Source organism: Microtus pennsylvanicus, chromosome 14, assembly GCF_037038515.1.
Source record: "Microtus pennsylvanicus isolate mMicPen1 chromosome 14, mMicPen1.hap1, whole genome shotgun sequence".
Classification (NCBI taxonomy): domain Eukaryota; kingdom Metazoa; phylum Chordata; class Mammalia; order Rodentia; family Cricetidae; genus Microtus; species Microtus pennsylvanicus.
In genome coordinates, this window is record NC_134592.1 from 9,630,309 (window position 1) to 9,657,465 (window position 27,157).

At 49.4% G+C, this 27,157-nt stretch overlaps 1 protein-coding gene across 3 annotated transcripts in view; it reads right to left on the reverse strand.

The window, feature by feature from the left end:
• Nucleotides 1-3,701: 3,701 nt before the first annotated feature.
• The window catches only part of Wdr25 (WD repeat domain 25), a 130,258-nt gene continuing 106,802 nt past the window's right edge, over nt 3,702-27,157 (reverse strand). For 2 of the 3 annotated variants that reach the window (XM_075948797.1, XM_075948799.1), the window contains exons 6-8: nt 7,611-7,781; nt 5,708-5,848; nt 3,736-4,974 (exon numbers count right to left, since the gene is read on the reverse strand). In XM_075948797.1, the coding sequence (XP_075804912.1) occupies nt 4,753-4,974; nt 5,708-5,848; nt 7,611-7,781 (534 nt within the window). In that variant the 3' untranslated portion in view covers nt 3,736-4,752. Of the gene's footprint in view, nt 4,975-5,707; nt 5,849-7,610; nt 7,782-27,157 lie in introns of all 3 variants that reach the window. The other variant, XM_075948800.1, reaches the window with a different exon arrangement.

The window sequence follows — 27,157 nt, forward strand, 5'->3', positions numbered from 1 at the left end:
TAAAGCCAGTGGCCATTCCAAAGTCAGGGTCTGGCACTCCTACTACGTAGACTCTCTGGGTCTGTCTTTGCTTCCTGTCCATGTTGCCCTGTTTCTTTGTGTGCCTGGTTATTTGACACATATTCATTCAACCCTTGGAAATGCATTGTGGGGTTTTCTACAAAGCCTAGAATGGTGACTCCTTTTCGAAGAAGAGATGGGCTTTTCATCTGCTTCCTGTTGACACTCAGGCCTTCCCTGTTGAGAGCTATTTCATCCCACCCATCCCCTGCAGTTCCCAGGTGCCTCCCTGACAGGCACAGCCCTGGAACTAGTAGTTCTAGATCCTCTGTGCCTATACCAGAGAGAACAGTTGCTCCTGGCAGTACTCATACACCCAGGTTGCCAGGTGAGTCCCGACAGGGGCCCCCTCATTCACAGGCCATCCTCTCTGGAGCCCACTCAGACCTGCCTAGTCTTCAGGTGAGTCCCGACAGGGGCCCCCTCATTCACGGGCCATCCTCTCTGGAGCCCACTCAGGCCTGCCTAGTCTTCAGGTGAGTCCCGACAGGGGCCCCCTCATTCACGGGCCATCCTCTCTGGAGCCCACTCAGACCTGCCTAGTCTTCAGGTGAGTCCCGACAGGGGCCCCCTCATTCACAGGCCATCCTCTCTGGAGCCCACTCAGACCTGCCTAGTCTTCAGGTGAGTCCCGACAGGGGCCCCCTCATTCACAGGCCATCCTCTCTGGAGCCCACTCAGACCTGCCTAGTCTTCAGCGATGCTCATCTGTGTGCTCAAGCCCTGCAAACTTTCCATGCCCCACCTCCTTGAACCCCAAGGGCAGTCAGTACGTGACTATGCTCCCGCTGGTTGGCTGTCACCAGAGGTGGGTCTCACTTCCCCCTTCTGCAGCCCGAGGACACTGGTCCTTTCCGGGGGGGCCTTCGAGACAGTTAGCACACTCTGTATGGAGTCCAGCTGGTTTGGGAGAATAGAGAGAACCATTTGGGGAGGCAGTAAAATGAGTCAAGGGTACAGGCTTCAGGGACGGGTGGTTCCAGCATGTCTCAGCAGGAGACCAGGGGTCATGGCCATGCTGTGGGGGCTGCATGCTAGTGACACCAGATGACAGGAACAACCTGACGCGGTGGACAAGCCAGCAGCAGATACAGCCTGTGGAGGCCTCTCTAGACAGGGCCGCTTTCCTCCCTGGGCACCTCTGATCTCAGGTTGCAGGTTGCAGATGCAAAAGTGGGATGGGGTGAGTTTGGCCCAGGAGGGTAGGTGGAGGGAGAACCCACACTCCAGGTTCATCCAGCTCTGTGCTTTCCAAATTTAGCTTTCCTATTTTTAAATTGCAAATGGTGAACTCCCGACACCTCAGCTGGGATCAAAGTCAATCTTTCTGAATGTTCTTTGCAAGAAGACATTTGAAGAAAGAAGGGGAAGCGGGGGACACGCCTGCCCTCCTGCCCAGAAGCATGGGGCACCAGCGTCGACAGGGAAAAGCAAACACTAGGGATGGCACCATGAAACAAGCACAACGGGACTCCTGGACCTGAGTCAGAGCATGGAGGATTCAGATGCTGTCTGCCTGTCCTAGTGACACCAACAGGGTGACAGTCTATAGAACTCTTTCCTCTCCCCTCCGTCCCAGCAGGCCTGCGTACCTGAGAAAGCAGAGGGTCAGAGAAGCAAATCCCACAGCATTAGGGGGCGGGCCCAGAGTCTGATCAGGGCACTATGGGCAGGAGGGGGCTGGGCACTGAGGTAGACAAGGAAGCCCTCTATAACCACCTGCTAGCCCTCCTGGATAAAGCCTGATGACCAGAGCCAATCAGTGATGACGCCAATACTGCAGTGGGGAAAGTGATCAGAAGACAACCCTGGGGTAGAGAGAAGCTTTGGGATGACAGCTGCCCAGGTGAAGAGTACTGAGAGGCTGGAGGAGGCTGGGGAGAGGCGGGGGGTGGGGTGGGGGAGGCTGGGGAGAGGCTGGTGAGAGCAATGGGAGAGGCTGGAGGATGGGGGAGGCTGGGGAGAGGCTGGGGAGAGCAATGGGAGAGGCTGGAGGATGGGGGAGGCTGGGGAGAGGCTGGGGAGAGCAATGGGAGAGGCTGGAGGATGGGGGAGGCTGGGGAGAGGCTGGGGGAGGCTGGGGAGCACTGGGAGAGGCTAGGGGAGCACTGAGAAAGGCTGAAGGAGGCTGGGGAGAGACGGGAGCACTGGAAGAGGCTGGGAAGAGCACTGGGGGAGGCTGGGGGAGCACTGGGGGAGGCTGGGGGAGCACTGGGAGAGGCTGGGGGAGCACTGGGAGAGGCTGGGGGAGCACTGGGAGAGGCTGGGGGAGCACTGGGGGAGGCTGGGGGAGCACTGGGGGAGGCTGGGGGAGCACTGGGGGAGGCTGGGGGAGCACTGGGGGAGGCTGGCCTACTATGTTCTAGTTCATTCAGGGAGACACTCATGAAAACACCCTCAGGGGCCCTGAGGTCTTCGTGGAGCACATCAGTTCTCTGGCTCATGCTGGGAGCTACTGATCACAGCTCCCCATCCACCTTGACAAGGAGTCCTAGTCCAGCAGGGTTCGAGACAGAAGCCAGCTGATCTAAAGCTCCCAGGAGTTCATCACGTGGGAAGGAAGCAACCTCCTGCCAGTATCCTCCGACAGGATTGAATCTGGACCTTGCTAAGGCCCTGAACGCAAGCGGGAGAGCAGCAGTGGGAGAGGGTGCCACCAGCCCTTAGCCTACCACAGCAGAATCTTAGAATGGGACCTGGCCCGGTATCCACCTGAACAGGCTGGGTTCCACACGACAGACTCAAGTATCCTGAGTGCCCACTGCACACAGGAGGGGAAACTGAGGCACCGAATGACCACACAGATTCCCTAAGGTCCCACAGTAATGAAGGAAACACAGGGCAGACTTCAAATCTGGGCCTGACAGGCTACGTAGCAGTTATTCATTGCATGCTTACTTGCCAGGGACACAGCAGGACACAAAGCTCTGCCCACGGAGCTTACTCCATACCTGATGTCAGTCACACAGGACAGCACAGGGTGGAACCCAGTGCTCGAGGGAGGCAGTTCTGTTGTTTCCCTACTTATGGGGGAAGGACAGTACCTAGGCCAAGATGGTGGGTACAATGGCCCTGAGGCACCCAAGCACAGAGGCGGTAGCCATCAGCTTGGAGAGAGGAAACTGAGCTGACCTATTGCAGCAGCAAGGACATAGGGGCTTCAGGACAAACCCCGGCGCAAGGCTCTGACTTGCTTTACCCTGATGGAAATGGCCCCCCAATGCCTTGGACACTAGAATAAATGTCCTTACACAGCATCCCTGAGCCAGGCTGGCTTAGACTTGGGCTCACTATGCCCAACATTCTTCCAGTTCCCCAACACATCTGCAGGCCAGCTCTCCTGACTTCTGGTCTCACAGATGAGGAACTAGGGCACAGAGGGAAGGAGGCAGGTCTTGTCTGGGACTAGACTGTAGAATGGAGTAAGGTGTGAAGCCTTACGCACTCTGTCAAGGCCCAGGCCCTCTCCCGTCCTCCCTCACCCCATCCTGTAAGTGAGTCCCTGGGCCATCAGGCAGTCTCTCAGTTACAATTCTAGCAGTGTTTGAGATTCATGGGCCTGCCCAGGACCCTAAGGATCTAGGCTTCCTGTCTTAGTCACTGTTCTATTGCTGTAAAGAGATACCATGACCATGGCAATTCTTACAAAAGAAAGCATTTAATTGGGGCTTGCTTACAGTTTCAGAGATTTATTTAGTCCATTGTCAACAGGGCAGAAAGCATGGAAGCATGCAAGTAGACATGGTTCTGGAACAGTAGCTGAGAGTTCTATAGTCTGATCTGAAGGCAGAGGGGGGGGGGAGGGAGGGAAGGAGGGAGGGGGAGAGAGGGAGGGAGGGAGGGAGAGAGAGAGGGAGAGGAGAAGAGGAGGGGACAGGAGGGAAGGGGAGGAGAGGATAGACGAGGAGAGAAAAGGAGAGGAGAGAAGAGGAGAAAAGAGAAGAGGAAAGGAGAGAAGAGGAGAGGAGAGAGGAAAGAGACTGGTTCTAGCATGGACTTTTGAAATCTCAAAGCCCACCCCCAGTGACACCCTTCCTCCAACAAGGCCACACCTCCTAATCCTTCTAATCCCTTCAAGCAGTTTCACTCCCTGGTGACTAAGTACACAAGCCCTTGGGAGTTTCTTACACAAACCACATTTCCTAACCCAGCCCAGTCAGTCCCTGAAGTGGCTTCTAGGACCCCGCTTCTCCTCATCACCCTTTCCAGGACAGACACATGGCAGTGGCAGCACAGACCACATACCTTGACATAGGCAAGCAGCAGGGTAGAGGGCCAGAGAGGTGACCAGAGTGGAGCAGGAACACAGCTTTGGTGTCTAGTAAGAGCAGGTGAGTGGCAGGGCCCTGTGGAGCTCCTGCACAGAGTTCCTGAGCAGCTGGAAGACCCAGATATCCACTGTTCTGAGGATAGCACTCTCAGGACCAGAGGTGACAGTTCCACCTCAAACTCCCCTACCTGCCGTAGGAAGTGGCTATGTGTTTATTTCCAAATCATATTAAGAAAAACTACAGAGTACACACTGATTGGTTGGGCACCACCAGCCATTTGGCAAATGCCTTTACTAAGCAGCCCTTACATCCTGAGATACTTCTCACCCCCCTTTTACAGACAAGTCACTGAGGCCCAGTGTGGGGGCAGCCCCTGCAGCCAACTTCAGAGTCAACCCAGGGGCAGGGTCTCAATTGCCAGTTAGTGCCAGATCTTGATGTCTCCTCCCCAGGAACAGGTGCCAAGGACAGAAGGCAGCACGGGGTGGTAGGTGGTGCCAAGGCAGGCCTGGGCATGCCCTTGTAGCGTACACGCCCGCCTGGCAGTGCGGAAGCTGAACATCAGAATCCGGCCATCGGCGCTGCCTGTTACCAGCAGGTCACCACATGGGGAGCACTCGCAGCCCACAGCGTAGCCTTCCACCTGTGGAGAAAGACAGAGAAGGTAACCTGTGAGGTGGCAGCTATGACCCCACACTACAAAGGGTGAGCTGAGGCCAAGAAGCTGCCAGCATAGCGTTCAGGGTTGGCTTTACGCCTAGTGATCTTGAGGCCAAAGGCTGAGCTCCTGCTATAAGCCTATAGGTTGGTGAGGTGACCTGTATCCCAGGCTCACTAGCCCCAGCAGTCATGTCAAGCCTGTGACCCATGGGCTGCAGGTCTCCAGTACATGAATGCCCAACACAAACTGCAAACTTACTTAAAACAGTATGTGCATTTTGTTATTGTAGTTCAACTGCACAGCATCCAAGTGTGAACTTCATAGATGACATCTAACAATGTCCTGGTAATGGAACCCAGATGCAGCAGCTTCTGCAGAGCTGGGGTTTGACACCAAGTACTAAGTGAATCCCCAGCCTCTTCCAGGCCAGCAAAGTGGGCCTCAGGCGGGAAAGGGGTACACAGAGAAATGGCTCCCAAGTCTGTCCTACCCTTTTCCTGCCCCACCCCATCATAGGTGAACTGATATGCTCTCCTGTCTGTGGCTGGGCATGTGGCCTGGGCCCTGAGTGGACCCTCATTCACACAGCCAAAGTCAGCCACTTCAGCAGCAGAGAGCCCAGAGGGTCTACATGCCCTGAAGTCCTGGGGATACCTGGCTGGAAGTTTTGGGGCCAATGGTCAGCATTTGACCTAGGTAACAAAGATGGGGGTACCTTGTGCCCTTCATAGCGCCGCCGTCTGCTCATCCGGTAGGGCCACACAGAGGAGAAGAGAGCCAGGTAGTTGCCATTGGTTTGTGCCAGGAAGACCGGCTCCCTCGGATGCAAGGCGAGGCTGGGGCAGGTGTACCTCTCCTGAGAAAGCAGGACCACGGGGGGATGAAGGCTACCATGGTGGGGTTTCTGCCTCCCACAGATCGCCACCCAGCCTGCACTCTGCTCTTGGAGTTTTGTCCCTTTCTCCTGGGCCTTGGCTTGGGAGTCTTTATGGGTTGCTGTTGTTGTATCAAGTTATATACACTCAGAGCTTGAAAACAATGCAACTGCCCTATCCTGCTGCTCTGCAGTCTAAAGTGGAGCTCAGTGGGCTAACCCAGTGTTAACATGCTGCCCCTTCTGCAGGGTGCTGAAGAAGGTCTCACTTTGTAGCCCTGGTTGGCCTGGAACTTAATGTCTAGACCAGGCCAGTCCCAAACTCAAGAAGATTGGCCTGCCTCTGCCTCCGAGTGCTGAGATTAAAGGTATGTACTACCACACCCAGCTCTAAGACTGTCCTTAAGCCACCATCTTGAAAGTATCCCAACAGAGCAAGCAGCTCTCTGGGAGCAGCTGGGTCTTGATGCCCACTGGAACAGCAGGTGATAGGCTGGCATCCTGTGAGGTACTTCAGCAAAGCACTCACTCAGCCCCGAGCACGTGGAGGCGGAGTAGAGGCAGAGGGTGACCAGCAGCACACTCGCCTGCCTGGCACCTCATCTCTGCCAGGCTCAAGGAGGTAGTCTCAAAGTCAGCTTACTCAGGTTCGCTCAGAAACCACTGAGCAGAAGGACAAGACAGGGAGGAGAAGAAGGTCTGCATGAACTAACTCATGGTCACACCTAAGACCAGGGGCAGGGCACTCAAGAGATCAGGAACAGTTTACTGTCACCAAAAGACGGTAATGTGAGCACAGGTGGTGACGGTAGTGACCACCACAACGGTGATGGAGATGGTGGCGGCGGTGGTGGTAATGATTGGTGATGGTGATGGTGGTGGTGGTAGAGATGGTGGTGGTGATTAGTGATGGTGATGGTGGAGGAGATGGTGGTTGTGGTGATCAGTGATGGTGATGGTGGAGGAGATGGTGGTGGTAATGATCAGTAATGGAGATTATGGTGGAAATGGTGATGGTGGCAACCAGTGATGGTGATGGTGGTGGAGATGGTGGTGGAGATGGTGGTGGAGACGGTGGTGGTGGCAACCAGTGATGGTGATGGTGGTGGAGATGGTGGTGGAGACGGTGGTGGTGGCAACCAGTGATGGTGATGGTGGTAGAGATGGTGGTGGAGATGGTGGTGGAGACGGTGGTGGCGGCAATCAGGGATGGTGGTGGTAGTAGTGATGGTTGTGGAGGTAATGATTATAGTGATGGTAATGGTGGTGGTGGTGGCAGAGAAGGTGATGCTGATCATGACAATGTGAGGATGGCAGTGACCACAGACATGATAATGATGGTGATGGTGATCACAGTAATGGTAATATTGGTGATAAAGGTGGTGGTGGCAGTGGTGACCACAGCAATGGTGATGTTGGCAGTAATGATGGCGTTGGGTTGGTCACAACTATTATGGAGGACTCTCTGTGTCTGACACTGTTAGATCTTTATAAGCATTTTCTTCCTGTAGTTCTTGGTACTCTATGAGGTGAGTATTAGGATGCCTGAATCAGAAAGGGCAGTCTACAGGGGCTATCACTGTGTGCAGACCTGGGCCTGACCTATGCCTACCTTTACCCTAAATATTTCAAATAGCTGATCTCCTCCTCCCCTAGACAGAGAGGGGTCCAGGACCCCAGCCCAGGGCTACAGGAATATCCCCCACTGTTGACACCAAGAACAATTCTACACAGGGCTTCTCACATGGAAAATTTGGTTCGATATTTTGGCAGCAGTCCGGAAATCCCAGGCAATAATGGTTCGGTCAGCTGAGTCTCGAGTGGATGCGTCAGTGCTGCTCAGGAACTCAGACCCTTCTTGGAGGAAGAGGATGTCCAGGGTCTGCTGGATGGTTGCCTTATAGCCTTTCACCACCTACAAGAATGAGCACTAGTCACCATGGTGGGCCTGGAAGAGTCAAACAGAGTTACAAAGTACCGGGCAAGGGCAGAATCAATAAAAATACACTAGGTCATGCACACATGTGGTTTCATGGGGTTTTCCAACTTCACCAAGACAATGACTATTGCTCTTTGGAGAAACTGGCCTCCCAGATGCAAGCTGACCGCTGGTTATGCCCACCCCGCATCTATCAGTACACGGGTGGGTCCTGGGATGGCAGGGTCCCTCAGCAGCAGCTGTACACAATGAAGTCACATTAGGTACAGGGCTTCCACCTTGCCCTAGGTGCAGAAGGGAAGAGTGACATCCGATGATAATGGTGTTATATTTCTGAAAGGGCCTGAAGGTGTCATACAGCTCACAGACAGCTACAAAGCCTGGACTACCTACTGTCCCTGGATGAGTAAGGATGACACACGGAGCAAGCATTCCTAGAGACAGAAAATTACATCAGCATCTCAAATCTCAGAATGCATTTTACTTTTTGTTTGTTTGTTTGTTTCCTGGAACTCACTCTGTAGACCAGGCTGGCCTCAAACTCAAGAGATCTGCCTGTCTCTGCCTCCTGAGTGTTGGGATTAAAGGTGCATGCCACCACTGCTGGGCAGAATTTATTTTACTTTTATAGACATGCTTTATGTTCTGGGACCCAGTACAAAGACTCAAACAAAGCACCTGTACTGAATGGGCTCTCAGGTGGCATGGTGCCAAGTACAACACTGAGAAGACCACCCACTGCTGCCTGGACGGGAAGCACAGACAGGACTCCAGCTGCCCCTAGGACTGGCCGCGGGAGTTATTAGCTCCCTGGGCACTGCCGTGTGGCTATAGCAAAATCACAGTTCTCGGACCATCTGCTCCACTGGCTACCAAATGAGCAGTAGTCACACAAGCAGGTGAGGCCAAGCTTCTCCCATCCTGGCCGCTCCCCTGGGGCCCATGACTGGGTAGCCCGTTGGCCAGTTCCTGATTCTGTAAGTTCCTAGGGATAGACATGAGTAACAAACGATTTGGCCTCTTTACAAACAGCGTTTTACTAAGAGAGAGGCCAGCCCTGCAGACCCATGAAGGCTAAGAGGTGCTTGCAGCAGCTCCTCAGACAGCAGGAGTTGCCTGCTGTCTTGCATGCCATCCCACATGCCCAGGATTCAAAAACACAGCTTCATAGGGTAGCAGGGAAGAACTCCAGGCAGTCGGGATCCACACTGCTGAGATACACCACAGACAGGTCAGAAGCTGGGACAGCACCTAGGACCCGGGAGAGTACAGAACATATCACAGCCCCCAGCACCTGCTCAGACAAGTTTACACAACATCCAGTGTTCAAGGACAGAGCTGGCCACGGCAGCTGTTGCAGTTTGCTGGTGGGCAGAGGGGTCTAGAGCAGAGGGCTCCCCTTGAATCTGGGAGTCTCTTCCCTGGCTCTGCTCATCCCCTAAGCCAGAGCTTCTCAACATTCCTACTGCTGCGACCCTTTAATATAGTTCCTCATGTTGTGGTGGTCTCCAATCATAAAATTATTTTTTGTTGCTACTTCGTAACTGTAATGTTGCGACTGTTATGAATTGTAATGTAAAATATCTGTGCTTTCCCATGGTCTCAGGTGACCCCTGTGAAAGGGTTGTTTAACCCCCAAAAGGGTTGAAATGCACAGGATGAAAACCGCTGCCCTCAGTAGTTCAAGCCCACACCCTAAAGCCCTTCTCATGTGTCACTTGGTCGCCCCATGGGTATGTCAGATCACATCCATCCGCTCCCCCTTCTGCCTCTCTCCATCAACAGCAGGCCAGGCTGCAAGGCAGTCAAGAGACAATAGGATGGAGATTAAATGCACAGTGAGAAAACAGGTCTAGCCCAACGCTGATCTCGGACATATCTCTGGAAGAGGCCCACATATTTATCCCTGGCAAATACATGTCAGCGCCCTCCAGTACACAGAGAACAGCAGTGAGGAGGCACCATGTGTGCCTTGGGACAGATGTGGCCTTAACATCATGCACTCTGCAGTCTCCTTGGGTTTCCTGAGTCAGGAACATCCCAGAAGTGCCTTCTCTCAGGAAGACATACCCAGGGGCCACCAGCCACCCATGACTGAACTATTCGCACCTGTACCTCCCAGGGAAACTTTACCAGAACAAAAGGCCTACCTACGTCTTCTCAGAATGGCCAGCATAGCCCAGTTCACTAGCGCATCATAAGAGCCAATGGATGGGAAACACGCCGTGGTATGGACGAACCCTGCCAATGAAGCACAGCTGTAGGCAGGAGGCTGGACTTCGGCGTGCTCATCACCAAACGTGACAGACTCTCCTTCCCGCTGTGACGTGTCATCATTTGTGCAACCGGCTGGGGAGTTTTACGGCAACCTTGATTATTGCCCTGGCAGCTGGCACACCCTAGCCCAGGCATGGAGCTAAGGAGGAGACCCCCCCCCAGCAACCGCAGGCCCACTGAAAAAGCCTGGCCTTGGGGAAAGTAGAGGACAGCTCATGCCATATCTGCACCCGCTGTGGCCACTCAGCCTGGGCTCCACTTTTTCAATGCTGACAAAGGCACAGTCTGCCTCTTTGGGGCCCTGGCTCTCTCAGACTGCGTGAGCTGCTACAGCAAGGGTCTGGCCCTGGCCCTGGTCTCTTCTCCCAGACTGTTTTATTTCCCTGATAACAGGCATATGGGCTTCTTCAAGTGCAAGAATGTGATAGTCTATACATGCCAGCTCTGGAGCATGTGTTCACTTGACTCTAAGATTTAAGGTAACATGGGTAAAAGGAGACAGTCACATGACCAAAGTGTCTGCAGACTTTAAAGAAGCAACTAAAATTTTACACTGAGAAAAGAAAGGGAACTATATAAATATGAGAAGACAACATGGCTAGATTCCATCTATAAACCAGCCCTAGGGGAACTTCCTAGCTACAGCTCTGGAGCTGGAGAGGTGAGAGGGAAGCCAGCGATACTGACCAAGTGGAAGAGTAACTCACACACCTCACTCACAGGCAGAAAGCGGCAGATAAATAATAGATGGGTAAAGGAGAGCCGAGCGGAGAGGCATTCTCACTGTGTGAGGTGCGAAGGTCACCATTGCAGCATCGGAAGCGGCTGCGACAAGACGAGAGAACCTGAGTTCCACAGGAGACGGTGAGAGGATGCATCTTATCAACAGGGAAATGGCTTTGACCTTGCTCCTAACAAGAACAATTTAAGCAAACTTAAATGTCATCCCGTGCTTATTAAATGAGCCAACTCCCAGAGTTTGACAGTACTTTTGCTGGGTGGTGTTAAGGTGCCGGACAGCTGTAAGCTGCTTGCAGAAATGTACAAACTCGGCGAGGAGGAGCCGAGCAACACTACAGATGGGCTGGTATTCCGCAGCCCACAGCCCAGCCCACCCACCACCACCCACCGTCTAAGAGCTGGCCGTAGAGCTGCACCAGCAAAGTGCCAAGATGTCAGCACTATGTCAGGCCCGTGAAGAACCAGAAATAGCCCGGCACACACCGCAAGAAGCACAGTGAGGACCTGGGCACTGCCGCACCCATCACAATAGCAGGGAGCCTGCCTTGCTAAAGCCATCTCCAGGGCTCCATGTTCAGAGCAGAGGTGGAGAGAATGTGCAGAGAGTGACAGGCAGGTATGTGCGCTAGAGTTAGTCATTAGGAACAGATCTGCAGAGTCAGCACTCCAGAGGTCCAGACAAGACGATCTTACAAAGTCGTCCTTAGTATGCGTTACCTGTAGAGAAAGGGGGGGGCAGCATGCGGGAGACGGGGTTACCAGTAGAATTTGATGATTTCTCTAGGGGCTGGAGAAATAGCTCAGTGAGAGCTGAAATAGCAGTAAGAACACTTACTGCTCTTCCTGAGGACCTGGGTGCCGTTCTCAGCACCCACATCAGCTCACGACCTTCTGTAACTCCAGCTCCAGGGGATCCAACACCCTCGCCTGGCCTCCCTGGGCACCTGCACACATGTAGTATACATACATAGATACATACAGATACACAGATACATGTATACATACATACACACAACTTTAAAAAATAAAAAACCTTTTTTAAAAAGATCTTATTTTGCAGATTTTATCCATAAATAAGGATCACTGATTTTTTTTGTTCGGGGGGGGGTATAATAAATAGTTTAGGTTTTATGAACCATGTATAGTCACTGTTGCAGAGTGTGTGTGTGTGTGTGTGTGTGTGTGTGTGTGTGTGTATACACATATTAGAGTTGATTACAGGCATAAAACCCACTTTTAGCCCAGGGGGCATATAAAAACTGGTCACAGGCCAGATGGGGCCTGTATGATCTGGTTGCCAACCTTTTCTCTAGATTCATGGACATATTTTATTAAATTAAATTATACTACAAAATTAACTTAAAAAGCAATTTTTAAAATGTGAAGGCATAATTAAGCAAATCACATTAACCAAGTATTGATTTGGTAGGTTAGCCACACAAACAGGATTGCTTTTAAAAGGGTTTAAAGCACGACCATTTAATGCAGCTCCTTAGCTGAATACACATTATTAATGGAAAATCAGCAACCTGATGGGAGGTCCTAAATGGATGTACATTGTAAACCAAAAAGAAAACAACAACAACAACAAAAAAAAAAAAAACCAAAAAACTACAAGAAGGTAAGAGCAATTCCCAGCAACCACTGCTAATACCTAAAAGAAAAGTGTTGGGGTGACTCGAAGTAAAAAATTTCCCATAAAAAAGTTTAAAATAAACACGGAAAGAAAAAGCCTGCAATCTTACAGTTGCACTGGAAGTCAGTAGAGATTACACATTTTGTCTTACCAACAAAAATACTGCTGGGTGTGGAGGCAGAAGGACCTCTGAGTTCAAGACCAGCCTGACGTGCAGAGCTAAGCCTGGGACAGCTACAGCTACACGAGAAACCCTGTCCAAAAAACCAACCACAACAAACAAACAATACTGCCCCATCTGTTCACAGATAGGGCAGAGAAGTGAACACTACCAGAGAGCAGACTGTGGCCCCTGAGCGCAGCAAGGCTGGCCAGAGCAGCCTGGGTGACAGGCCAGGACTTTAAGAACGGCTATTACTCTGTAGCACACCTTTGGTGGAGAAGGACCAAGGTGAATATGTCAGACAGCACTGACGGCAGAGCCGGCACTGCAGAGGAAATCTACACAGAGCACGGTGGTGGAAACATCTCCGTGTATGCCATGAAAAGACATCACTGGATCTTACAGGAATAACACAGTGTTAACACAAGATGGAGCAAGCCAAGCCCACAAGGGTCCCTTCTCCTTACCTACCATCTGCACATCGCAATAAAAGCTCTGGATTAAACTCAAAAGGCACCTACCTGAAGAAAAGCAAGCAGCAGCGGGTGGGCCAGGAAGTCCAATGAACAGCTACAGAAAGATGAGTGTGGAAAGCAAAGACTAAGTTATAAACCACAGAGTGGGCACTACTGGCAAAAGTCTGATCAAATTACTATTCCAAAGTAAAAACGAATTGAGCCTTAACTATCTTGTCAATGGACTTCCTGAAGGGGAAGGGGAAGGGAGGAGAGTACTATAGGTGAGCCATGGGAACACTCGCGCAAGTACAGCCCCTGGCACGAGAGAAAATGCTCATATAATCCAAAGAAGACAGGAGAGGCGGAATAGAGATAAACAAGACAAATGGAAAACAGTAAATGGTAGAGCCAATTAAACCACATCAATAAGCACTTTGCATGTAAACTATTTAAATCATCCACTAAAAACCATCAAACTGGATTTAATTGTTTTTGAAGACCCAGCAAAGCAAGATGTAGCGCCACCCACCTGCAGGCCAACCTGCTTAGGAGGCCGAGGAAGGAGGGTTGTTTGGATCTAGGAGTCTAAGGCCAGGCCCTGTTTCAAAAATAAATAAATAAAAATTAAAAAAGACTCAGTGGGATCATCACCAGAAAGGCACTTTACATAAAATGAAACAGATAGACTGTAAGCGAATGGTTGAAAACCACACCATATTACAGCTAATCAAATGAAAGCCAGAGTGGCTGCGTTAATATGGGGAAAAGCTACTGTGAATAAAAAGGACATTAGCAGAGATGGCAGCATCAGCTTATCCAGCAAATACACACCTACAGACCAATTTAGTGCACAGAGTAAAGACAGCCAGGGAGGCCAGGCAGGGAGGAGGCCAGTTATACCTGGGGATCTTCCTGGCAGGTAAGACAAACCATGACCAGGTCATTCTTCATGTGTGGCAACGACAGAGACCCATGACATAAAATACAAGATGGGAACAGGCCAAATACGCTAAAGGCTTCCTACAGGACACGACTATGCACACGCCCACTGACCTGGGGGTGAAAAGCTTACAGTGCACAACGCTTCAGGTAGTTTCCTGCTAGCACTCAAATCTCAGTGTCCCCGTAGGCTCATGTCTTAAGTTCTTATCTCCCTGCCAGTGGAGCCCATGGGACCTTGGAGTAAGTCACCAGGGGCGGGCCTTTGAGGTTCAAGTTGGGCCCTGAAATTCAGAAGCTGAGCCAAAATCAACCTGCTCATCCTAGAACTGTTTCTCATCATGGGCTTTGATCATGGAGACACAAAACTAACAAGGACCACAAGTCAACAAGGCGAAGGGAGCTGCATGGACAACTCTCCTGGTTCCACTAAACAAACCTGAGAGAACGTGGCATATTAGTAAAACGTACATGTTTCATTGGCAAATTTTAAAAAATAGCTATGTCTGCCAAAAAAAGAAAAACAGTAACAATGTGTCATAGAGTGATGAAGCTGAAAGTCTCTAAATGGTGAGAGTCTTACAGAAAAGAAACAACATAACTGAGGAGGCCAGCCATTAAGAACTCTACAACCCAAGGCTGGTAACACAGTTCACTAGGTAATGGTGCCTGCTACCAAGCTAGATGAATTGAACTCAAGTGCTGGGACCTATGTAGTGGGAGAAGAAAACTGACTTCCAAAAGCTGTCCTTTGACCTCCACTGTGGTACACATTTGTACACACATAGCAAATAAAGATAAATGTAAAACACTTTAAATCCACAACACAGATTTAGGGGACCCTGAATTCCATGTTCCCAATGGGAAGCAGTTTCACAAAGTTTTTGTTGAAACAGAACGAAGCAGAGAATCCTAGCTAGAGGCATTGGGCTGCCTGATGACTCGCAGGCTTTCAATCGACAGAAACTAGAATTTTGTTACCTTAATACATTCCAAAAGGTTTCTGTTAGTCACAGGACATTAGGTCTGACACAGAAGTAGGCAGGGAATAGTTATGTGGGAGAATAAAGATCACCCAAGCTAAATTGTAATTAGTCTGTGGACCCACAACATCTCAACCTCTCCACCCACCATCACTGAAGGAAGCTCTGGTAAGCTTCACTCGGAGCTTCTTTTTTGGGGAGCTTTTGTTCACAGCAGAAAATAAGAATCCTGGCCCTTAGGCAACTGGTACAGAACTTCAAATAGAACTTGAAACCGAGAGAACTGAGAAGGTTCATATCTGAATCTTAGTCACGAGCACCAGCCAGCTGGCTGGGGTTCAGTGGGATCACCGTGGGATGAGAATGTCATCTCTCACAGTTCTACACTTCGGAACGCTCAAGACCAAGGCTTCAGTGGAGCCAGTGTCTCGTAAGGTTCTATGCCTTCCTGCTGTATCTCACCGGGCAGAGGGGACCTGATATCCCCTCCAGCCCTTTGATGAGGATGTCAATGCACTTGAGAGAACAGAGCTTCATGACTCCCAAAGCACTCGTCTCCTAACATGCAGCCTCCCAGAGCACGCATGGCTTGTTTAAAAGTTTTAGGCTGCTTTTAAATTTATTAATATGACTTATATTACGTGTTGGCACATGTGCCCCCACCCGCATATGGAGGTCATAGGACAACTTTGTGGGGTTAGCTTTCTCCTTCCACCTTCACGTAGGTCCCAGGGACCAAACTCAGATTGGTAGACTTGTTCGGCAAGCACCTTTCTCACTGAGCCATCCCACTAACGCTGGACCAATCTCTGTACACATCACCCTTGTCTAAATGCGAGAAGTCCCCCACGGGCTGCGTGTGGACACTTGGTCCTCAGCTCGTGGAGCTATTTGGGAAGGCTGTGGACCTTCACGAAGTGGAGCCCTGCTGGAGGAGTGAGTCACTGGGAGATGAGCCTTGGGAGACCAGAGCCTGCTCTACTTCCTGTCTGCTCTCTGCTTTCTGACCACAGATGCATCCCATGGGCCACCATGTGTTCCCTGCTATGAGGGATTACCCAACTTGAACTCCAGGGCAGACCAAAGCCTCCCTCCCCTTAAACAGTGTCTTCTCAAGTCACAGCAACAAGAAAAGCGAGCATTGCAATCACTTAAGGGTTCATGTTCTAGCACATGAATGTTGGAAAACTATAAAACATTCCAATCACAGCACAGCTGTTCCTATACAAAAGACAGAGAAACAAAAATGATTTAGAAGACCTGCACAATACTGCCAACCAAGCTGATATAATTGATACTTGATATCCACCCTGCCCAATCACAGCAGAATATACAACATACAGGCAGGATGAAACAGACCGTGCCAGAACATCAGATAAGCCTCCACTTAAAAGGACTCAAATATACAATGTACATCCTGTACCCACCGTGGAGTTAAGTTAGAAATGAATAACAAAGGCATTTGGAAAACTCTCATGCGTTTGGAATCTAAATATGAACTTTTAAATAATCCACAGGTCAAGAATAAATCAAAAAGGAAATGAGAAAGTGTTTCAAACTGAATGAAAATAAAAACACAATGCATCAACATTGTTCAGCCGCGATGTGATGCCTACAGGGAAATTGACAGTGCTGATCGAGTAAAAGAATAAAAGTCTCAAGCAATGACCTCAACTCCCACTGAAAGGAACTAGAAACAGAAGAGAAAATGAAATTCCACAGTAGGCAGAAGGGGTAAACAGGATAGGAAAGAAATTCCTGTTTCTTCAAAAGGCAAAACAAATATTAAAAGAAAGTGAAACCAAAAGGTGCTGCTTTGAAAGACAATATTTGTAAATCTTTAACTGGGATGATGGGGTGGGAATGACTTACCAACACCAGGGATGTGTGCGATAGGCAGACACCACTGGGGATTATTCAAATATAAAATACAATCAAGACAAACATTATATCCAAATTGTAACTTTGATGAAATAGGTAGCTATCTTGAAAGAGAAAAGACACCAAGAGTAACTCAAAGAGAAATATAGAACTGGATCAAGCACAGGTTTATTAAATATATTTTATTTAAAGTTTCAAACCTTTGAGAAATTTTTGTGCAAAACTGCTTCACTGGTTAATTCTAGAAAATATTTATGGATGAAATAATAAATAAATTTTAACAAGTTCTTCAGAAAACTGATGAGAATCTCCAGAGCTCACCATGACATCAAACCCACACACAACTTCCTGGAACCTGAGATCTATACAAGCATGATGGATACAGAAATACTGAGATCCACACACGCATGATGGATGCAGGAACCCTGAGATCCATACCCTCATGATGGATGCAGGAACTCTGAGATCCACACCCTCACAGTGGATGCAGGAACCCTGAGATCCACACCCTCACAGTGGATGCAGGAACCCTGAGATCCACACCCTCACAGTGGATGCAGGAACCCTGAGATCCACACCCTCACAGTGGATGCAGGAACCCTGAGACCCACACCCTCACAGTGGATGCAGGAACTCTGAGATCCACACCCTCACGATGGATGCAGGAACTCTGAGATCCACACCCTCACGATGGATGCAGGAACTCTGAGATCCACACCCTCACAGTGGATGCAGTAACTCTGAGATCCACACCCTCACAGTGGATGCAGGAACCCTGAGATCCACACCCTCACAGTGGATACAGGAACCCTGAGATCCACACCCTTATGATGGATGCAGGAATCCTGAGATCCACACCCTCACAGTGGATACAGGAACCCTGAGATCCACACCCTTATGATGGATACAGGAATCCTGAGGTCCATACCCTCACGATGGATGCAGAAACTCTGAGATCCACACCCTCACGATGGATGCAGGAACCCTGAGATCCACACCCTAACAGTGGATGCAGGAACCCTGAGATCTACACCCTTATGATGGATACAGGAATCCTGAGGTCCATACCCTCAGAGTGGATGCACAAATCATATAGGAAAGACTTGATGATGTGAGGCTCATACCATGAACACAAACGTGTTCTAATGTTCAAAAATCAACTCACAAGGGCTGGAGAGATGGCTCAGAGGTTAAGAGCATTGCCTGTTCTTCCAAAGGACCTGAGTTCAATTCCCAGCAACCACATGGTGGCTCACAACCATCTGTAATGAGGTCTGGTGCCCTCTGCTGGCCTGCAGGCATACACACAGACAGAATATTGTATACATAATAAATAAATACTTTAAAAAAATCAACTCACAAAACTCACCTTGACAGAACAAAAACAACAAAACCTCATAGAAACTTGCATCAAAGCAAAAAAGCATCTGATAAAATCCAACAACTCCTAACTGAAAAATCTTAGAAAATCAGAAAAAAAGAAGTCCTAAAACTGAACTGCTCCTTGACCAGATGCCACAGTCAATATGACCTGTAAGTAGGAGAATACTCCTCTAGCACCAGGAGCCATGCAAGGCTGTCCACTCTTACCACATCCAGACAATGCTGCTATGCATGTCTGAGGTAGGACCCACAGCAAGAAATAATAAACAGGTAAAAATTGCTAATTAATAGATATGAATGGCATCTCAGATGGAAAAGAACAACTAAAGTTGACTTTTCTTACAAGTGACATGATTACCTATTTTTCAAAACCTGCTAGCGTCTACAAAGAACACACCAGAACTAAGGAGTGTAACAGAACTGCAGGATTCAAGGTGACTATTCAAATGCTTATTGTTTCTCTAACAATAAATAATCATAGATTGAAATTTTAAAAACTAGTTACAAAGCTAGTTCATGGGTCTGAATTACAACTTTGGCATCAAATGCATAAATACTCAGGGATAAGCCTGACCAGGAACTAGGAGAAGCACAGACGTTCCGACAGGTCTCCAAGACTGTGCTGCTGAATCAGAAACCTCTCCCTCATTTGGAGCTCAGTTCTCTCCCACCTGCAGACACAATATCAAAGCTCAAGTCGACTTGTCTCATCTTGTTAGAATTTGGCAAAGTGATTGTAAAATCAAAATGTAGATGCGATAAACTCGGAGCAGTTAAAACAACTGAGAAAGAACAAAGCGTGTGCCAGACAGATCCAAGATTCCTTATAAGGGTACAAAACCAATTCAAGACTTAGAGAGATGAGGAGCTCAGAGCAGGAAGACAGACCCACACAGGCTCAACTGCTAACACCACACAGGGTAGAAAGGCACAACATACAGGAATATTGAACACCCATAGTTGGACACACAAAACTCCATCTAATCTTGGCCATATGCAATATTAATTCTAAATAGATTCAACTGTAATATAAAGCCCCAAACTATAGAACTTCTAGAAGTGAACACAGGACTGTAAAACTTTCTGAAAGTGATGGAAATATTAATTACTTTGATATGGTATGGTTTTGTAGAGATACATATTAAATATATACATATTCTATACATCTATAAGTAGCTGAGTATGGTGGTTGCACGCCTCTAGTCCCAGCATTGGCAGAGGCAGGAGAACTGCTGTAAGTTCAAAGCCAGGCTAGACTACAGGGAGAGTTCCAGGCCAGCCAGGGCTAGAGGGCAAGGCCCTTTTTCATACACATAAAAATATGTATGTAGCCAGGCAATGGTGGTGCACGCCTTTAATCCCAGCACTCGGGAGACAGAGGCAGGTGAATCTCTGTGAGTTTGAGGCGAGCCTGGTCTACAGAGTGAGTTCCAGGACAGCCAGGACTGTTACACAGAGAAACCCTGACTCAAAAAAATCTAAAATAAAAGGCATATATGTATGCCTATATATGTCAGAGTTCATGAAGCGTCCTTCATACTTCAAGCACATGTGGTTTATAATATGTCAACCAAGCCTCTACTACAGCATAAAGAGGGAGCTAAGGACATGAGAAGAGCCATAGCAACTAAAGACGTTTATCATGACTGAGAGAACTCGCCAGCATCCAACTCGAGTATGAGAAATGCCAAAGGAAGGTCCTATGACAGAAGTGACACTTTCAGGAGCAGGAGCTGCTTCAGCACTGAAGGGTGAGGGCACATGTGAGGCCGCAGATGATTTTAAATGACATCCGAACTTCCTTGTGAGGCAAAGAACCCAAAGATAATCAAGGGAGAAGCAGAATACCCAAAGAGCCCTTTAGTACACCAATTCTACATTATTATTTATGACATTACATTGTTATCTATATTATGTGTTACATTATTATACATAATATTAGTATTATGTGTGGTATTATTATATATCATTATGTGTGCTATTATACTATTATATATTGTTATGTATGGTGTTATGTTATTGTATGTTGTTATATGTGGTATTATTATAACTACTGTATTTCATTATTTATGGAATTATATTATCATCAACATCATCATCATCACCTTCCTACTAGAAAACTCAGCTCCAGACAGCCTCGCTGGTGTACTCTGTCAAGGATGAAGGAAGAACTATTCAATGCCACATGAATAGTTAGAAAATAGGAGAGGAGCCTCAGTTTACTTTTCTCACACGAAAACTAGACAAGAAATAAAACAGAGATTGTAGCTCTTGGCGGGGCTCCACATGAGTCTTCTTGCCTCTGACAACTTTCCCTCCCGCCTGAAGGAGGCACCTCATATCTTTCCTTCCACACATGCAGCAGCTGGCCTCACTGTGACTGGGTTTGGGGGTCGTTATTAAGTAAACAGTGGTTAGGTGAGCACAAACCACGGGGTCGTCACAAATGACTGTCTGAAAACTGAGGCAGCAGCGGGGTGACTGGCAGGCAGGTGGCAAACGCAGTGTGGGATGGCACGAGCGGTCGACACCTTCAAACTCAGAGGCTGTGGATTTTGGAGATTTCCGTAGCATAGTCTGGGGGCGGAGCACGGGTAGGTGAAACGTGGAAGAAAGCCCTGGCTGGGGAGACCCTTGCATCACATGTGGATGGACGACATCCACATCATATGTGGACAGCTCCCCGACGTGACCTGTGTGCACAGGCCAGGGTCGGAAGCTGCAGGACAGAGTGGCTCATGGGACACGCGGAGACCAAAGGCATATGTGAGTGATACCACAGGGACAAAATCAGGAAACTAAAGGACAAGCAACCAGTTTATTACCCACTAAATACGTTCCAGCAAAACCTGCAGAGTAAACAAGACTGCAGAGACTTATCAACCAAATGTTTAGGCCCTGATCTGAACAGGGCAACTATTTAAAGCAAATTATGAGGCTATAGGGAAATCTGAACACAGACTGGATATTTGACGGTATTAAGGAATTACTGCTGAAGTCTTAGAAGGGATAATGGTATTATAATAATTTTGAAGTCCTTATCTTTAAAAAAAAGTATTAACAAATGAAATGAATGTCTGGGACTTGCTTCTAACTAATTAGGAGGAAGGGGAGTGGAGTGGAGGCCACTGGGGAAAGGGTGGGGTTAGGAGAGGACGAGGCTGGTCACCAGCTCACAACCGCTGAGAGGAGTGGTGCCTGTGCAGGGCCATTAAGTAACTCCTCTACTTTGGTGGATATTTAAATTTTTCAGTAATGAAAAGTTTCTTTAAAGTGCTCTGCGGGGAGGAGTTAGCTCCACAAACATTCATTCCACCTCTCATCATCTGGGCCTGAATAATAGGCAGGGTGGGGACAGGCAAAATCCGGCAGTAGGTGGAGAAAAGACACAGTGACTATCGCATGCTACAGCTGTGGCAACACGCATCTATCCCACAGGAAAAGTCTTCGGAGGTTGGGTGTGCCCAGCGTTGCGTAAGCAAACCTGGAGCGTGGCTGTTCTCCTACCTAGGTGCCGGCCGTTTCTATAGAAACCACCAGAGAGATGCTATTCCAGAGAGCGCAGCGCATCTCCACTGGCCTCACCGCTCTGTGCACACTTGCCCATCAGCATCTGAGAGCCGGCCTATCAAAGAGCCCTCACCGCTCACTTTTAAAATAGGTACAGCTCATTATAAAGCACCTGCTCTCAAATGTTTCCAAGGAAACAGGGGCCCCAAGACACCCCTCTCTAAATTCATTAGCATTTAACACTCCCTAATGAGGCTTAAAGATGGCGTACTTTAATAACCATATGCTGGGAGGGCACCTTCCCCTTCACACCTAGGTGTGACTGATGAGCTGCCTGGCTCCCCGGGGACAAGTTGAGCGTAGTCTAGGATATCTGAGGAGGGCTCCATAGCCAAAGACTCCTTTTGGAGTGTTTGAGTCTGGGACACAATCCACAAAAAGCTGGGTGGAGACCCTGCCCTAACCAGCTCACAACACCACCTGACTTTCTTTCTTAACCTTTCTCTGAGTGAGCATGTATGCACACATGCATGCACGTACTCAAGCACACATGGGAGCGATGCGGCCTCTAACTAAAGGATGCATTCTCTTACATATGCTATCCTTGCCCACCACTACTGCCAGGCCTAAAATATCCCAATGTGACAAGTTACCTGGAAAACTCCTATGCACACTTTAAAACCCCTAAATGTGCCTATATGAACTCACTAGCTCATTCTTTTGAGATCTGTCAACTTTGCTGTGTGGCCACCACAGACCAAACAATGGAACCAGTTTCCTCTTCTATGGTGACATCAGGGCCTGGTGGAGATGAACCCCCATCCTCTTCCATTTCGTGGCTTCTTGGCCTTTCCTTGTTTGGCCGTAGACTCCCATGATGAGGAATCTAAACTGACAGGGCTCTGGCAGAAGAGCAGTCGGCTGTGGAGTGCAGCCGCATGAGTCCCCACAGCTCTGAGGCAGGAGCTCACTACGGCAGTGTCTTCTGATTCCCAGGGGCCACACCATGGGGCTAAGCTTCTTCCTGAGAGTGAGGAACTGGGAAAGTCAGTTGATAAAGAATTTCAGCCCACTAATCCAGGGGACATGATGACACTGGTTTCCAGTACTGTTCGCTCAGTGTGAGAGGGAGATCAAAGGCCTGAACACATGGTCTTCCTGGGGTGAGCTGCACAGGGCATCCCAGGGAGCGTGGAGCAGATGCAAAGAGAAGTCTGGCCCTACTCCGGCCATGGCCACCCCTGTGGGCCATCCACCTTTCCTAGTGTGAGGGTGTCAGTGGCCAAACTTCCATGTGGAGTCACAGTTCTTGGGCCAACGGGGGCTATACCCTCCATGATTGACACAGAAGACTCCATCTCAGCTTCTCCACACATCTGAGTGCCCACACTTACTTGGCAGTGATTAATTTACTTTTGCCTTTCAAAAATTAATCAAAGATGCAGAAGAACGTTTGCTGGAGCCTGTGATCCCCTGCACTTGCCACACCATTGCCCTCGGTGATCATCTTGCGCCCATGGCACAGATACTTGGCATTTTGGTGCTGGAACAGATCCACCCCACTGTTAGCAAACTGAGGACAGCTCGACTACCATGAGCCCACAGAGGGCTGGGTCTGCCGTATCCTGGTGGCAGGATACACCCTCTCTCTGAATTAGAGTCCTCATCTGCACAGTGAGGGTGCTAACCATGACTTCCTAGATTGCCCATGGGGACTGTATCCTGCCCGGGATCACACAGCCAGCTGGAGACCTTACTACAGTCAGGACAAATCCGTAGCCTGACACGCGTGCCTGACCCTGCCATGCTATACTCCACAATGGTAGCTGCTCAGTTAGTGCTACCTGGGTGGGACTGAGACCACAGCAGCCTCCCAGAAAAGAGGAGAACAGCAATCACTGTGAAATTTCAAATTGTGGATGCAGAACATGAGGGAAAGGAAGGAGAGTAGAAAGAGCCAATGGCACATGCGTCCGTGTTGCCAGTCCCCACAGGAGAAACGCTGCTTTCGCTCACAGTGGAGGCATGAATTAGGAGTGGCTTCCAAGGGTGCAGCTCCCCGGTCCCCCAGCACCGGAGGACCCATGCTGGATGCTGCGGCTGTCCGTCAGCCCCTCAGGCATTCCCAGCCCTGGGAAGCAATACAATGGGAGGCACAGAGACTTTCCAGGCTGTATAGGAGGATGGACAACACGGACTCACCTGCTCCAGCCATCACCAACCCAGGCCTGCCATTCCTGGAACCCCTTAGGGCTCCAGAGGAGGGGTCTCTCTCAGATAAGGCCAGGGTGCCCTTGGCTGGGATGCTGGGGTGTTTCTGTTCTCCAATAACAACCCCCCTACACTTCTGTACCCTCCAGTGCTAGGGCACCTGGGAAGGAGAGCTTGAGCTGAGCTGGCCTAACTAACCAACAGGCCAGTGAACTGGGATAGGGCCTCCTCTAGGGACAAGCAGACCCTGGGCAACACAAACTGCAAAGGGACAGAGAAAAGAATGAAGCCCTCCTGTGTGTACATGCCTGAGTACACACAGTGTACATCAGGGTGGCTGTTTGCATGATCCACGCAGAGGACAGCAGCAATAGCCTGGGATTCTCTGTGGGCTAGACAGGCTGCAAGACCCACTTCCCAATACTGACCACATAGGGAGCAAGTCCCCTGTCACCTTAGAGCCCCCTCTGTCTCTTCATCCCTTGTTTATTTTTCAATATATCCTATCTGACTTCTGTCTGACATGCTATCTGAATTCCAAGGATTCTATGGGACTAACGAGCAAAGAGCAGGAGGAACAGGGACATCAGGAACTTCATACCCTGCATCTGCTCCTGACCCAGGACACCCAAGGGAAAGGAAGACAGCCTCCCCTGGCCTATCTATCTACCTTAGTTTCTTCCTGCTTCCTCCTAGGACCCTGGCCTCAGATCCCTCCTTGGTCACCCTACCTATCCCTTCTCTCTGCACCAGCTCCTCTCCAGACAGAACTGGGCCTACAAAAGCCTCACCGTGACCCAAACAAGCAAAGTGATGAATAGTGTGAAGCTTAGGCAGGCGGCTGTCCTCCGGAAGGAGGTGGGTTACCCAGACTTAACAAGCACGCGCACGTCTTAGCAGCACCCCACCTAGACACCTAGACACTCGCTTCAGTGTGGTAATAAAGAAAACACAGAAATATTATAAATACCCACAACAAAGGACTGGTTAAATGCATCATGGCATACTGGATAATTGTTAAAAATTATAGCGTCCAAAAGTCCTTTAACAATATGGGAAATGCTAATGATGCGATATTAAGCTGGGAAAATCACATTAAAATGCAAATGCATGTGCCCAAAGAGCTGCAGTGGAGGGTGCCAGCCACTGGTGGAGGGTGCCAGCTGCTGGTGGAGGGTGCCAGCTGGCTACGCTGAGCACTGGTAGACATCTTCCTCTTCATGCCACTTGGGTCATTATGTGACCTAGCAGTCATAACTCCCCAGCCCACCTACATCTTTCCTGGTCCTAGGCCACGCATGGGTCTCTAGTTCCTCTCATTCGAAATCACTCTAAGTGGCAGGGGACCTCACCACATCCTCTGTATAGTTCGTGGTTCCTTTCATACCAAGTTAAGGGGCAGCAGCAGAAGAGACAGAGCCACCGCAGCCAATAAGGCATCTTCTGGAGGAGAAGGGGGGACAAGAGAGCATAATGGGTTGAATATGATCCAAGTTCATTATATACATGTATAAAATGTCATAATGAAATCAATGATTTGTATACTATATGATGTGTGTGTGTGTTGTGTGTGTGTGTGTGTGGTGTGTGTGTGTGTGTGTGTGTGTGTGTGGTGTGTGTGTGTGTGTGTGTGTGTGGTGTGTGTGTGTGTGTGGTGTGTGTGGTGTGTGTGTGTGTGGTGTGTGTGTGTGTGTGTGTGTGTGTGGTGTGTGTGTGTGGTGTGTGTGTGTGTGGTGTGTGTGTGTGTGTGTGTGTGTGTGTGTGTGTGTGTGTGTAGTCCATAGAGCACCCTTCAGTGGAGCTCACCAGCATATGGGCCTTGCTTGGATACTGGTGCCCTGCCATCCTCTGGCCAGATATCTGTGTGCAGTGGACAACTGAAGGAGGGAGCATGAGGACTTGGGTGGGCTAGGAGACTACAACCCTGAAGTTGCCACAGAAGGTCTGGGCCAGCACCTGCACAGAGGGTGCTGCAATACCCAAAGACATTTCCTACAGCCTCTCTGGGCCTTGTAAACCAGAGAGAGCTCATGCATACAACAGGAGCTCAGAGCATGCTCAGTGAGCAGGTGGATGGGGTAAAACAGATAATATCTTATTTTTAAAAACTCCAGTATTCTGGTTAAGAGTCAAGCAGTGTGCTTGATGGAGGTATGAGCCAAGGCCCAGCCCTCATTTTCTCTGAATGTGTACAGAGTATAGGCTCTACATGACTACAGTCTAGACCTTCCTCTTAGCATGGCCAGCATACGCTCAGTCTCCCGCAGGGCCCGCTGGGAAGTGGCCCTCAGCCGTCTGCGGGTGAGAGGAGGCTGAGTGAGACAGCATGTCTACCAACAGATACAGCAACACCCACATGTCAAGTCACACAAGCATCAACTGGCACGGAACAGAGTTCCCAACTGCGGAAGCCTCCTCAAGTCACAATCTCAGAGTTCCAGATTCACGGAGGTGAGAGCCATCGGTCACCGAAGTCCAGTCCCCAAGCCAGCACATAAGCAAGGTTCCCAGTGATCCTGTCCAGGGACAGGCAACGGGACTCAGGTCAGCTATCCCCCAGGTTGTGGAAGGAATAGTCAGTGATCTGATGGGGATGAGGTGCTATGGAAAGTGTCTAAAGGGACATCCATGGGGACACACAAGACAGCTGGCATCTAACCAAAAGAGGCCAAATGGAAGAAATGAGTAAGAACAGACCCAGAACTGATGGGAACAAGTCAACGGCAGCCCAAGGCCACCGACCCCAGCCAGAGTTCTAGAGAAAAGACACAGGCACGAGCCGAGGAAGGAAAGCAAGTGGGAGTAGGGGACACACAGAGGCCTTCCTCCTCTTCCTTTCCCTCCGCCCTCCCTTCTCCTTTTCTTTTCTTTCTTTTTGTCCTCCTTTCTTTTCTTCCTCCTCACTTCCTTCCTCCACCCCTCCTCTTCTTTCCTCTGTCCCGTTCTCTTGCTTCTTTCTTTCCTTTTTCTTTCTCTAGAAGCTTTGACCCTAACAGCAGGACCTCAGTGGAGCTGTACTGGCAGCTTCTGAGACTGTGAAGCAAAGGGAGACAGAATCGAAGAAGAGACGAATCCACAGCTACAGCTGGAGACCTCCAGGCTCACATCCATGCACTTCTCCCAGTAACGGAAATAGCAAGTACAGAAGTGTAGACCAGAGGCCCCCAGCC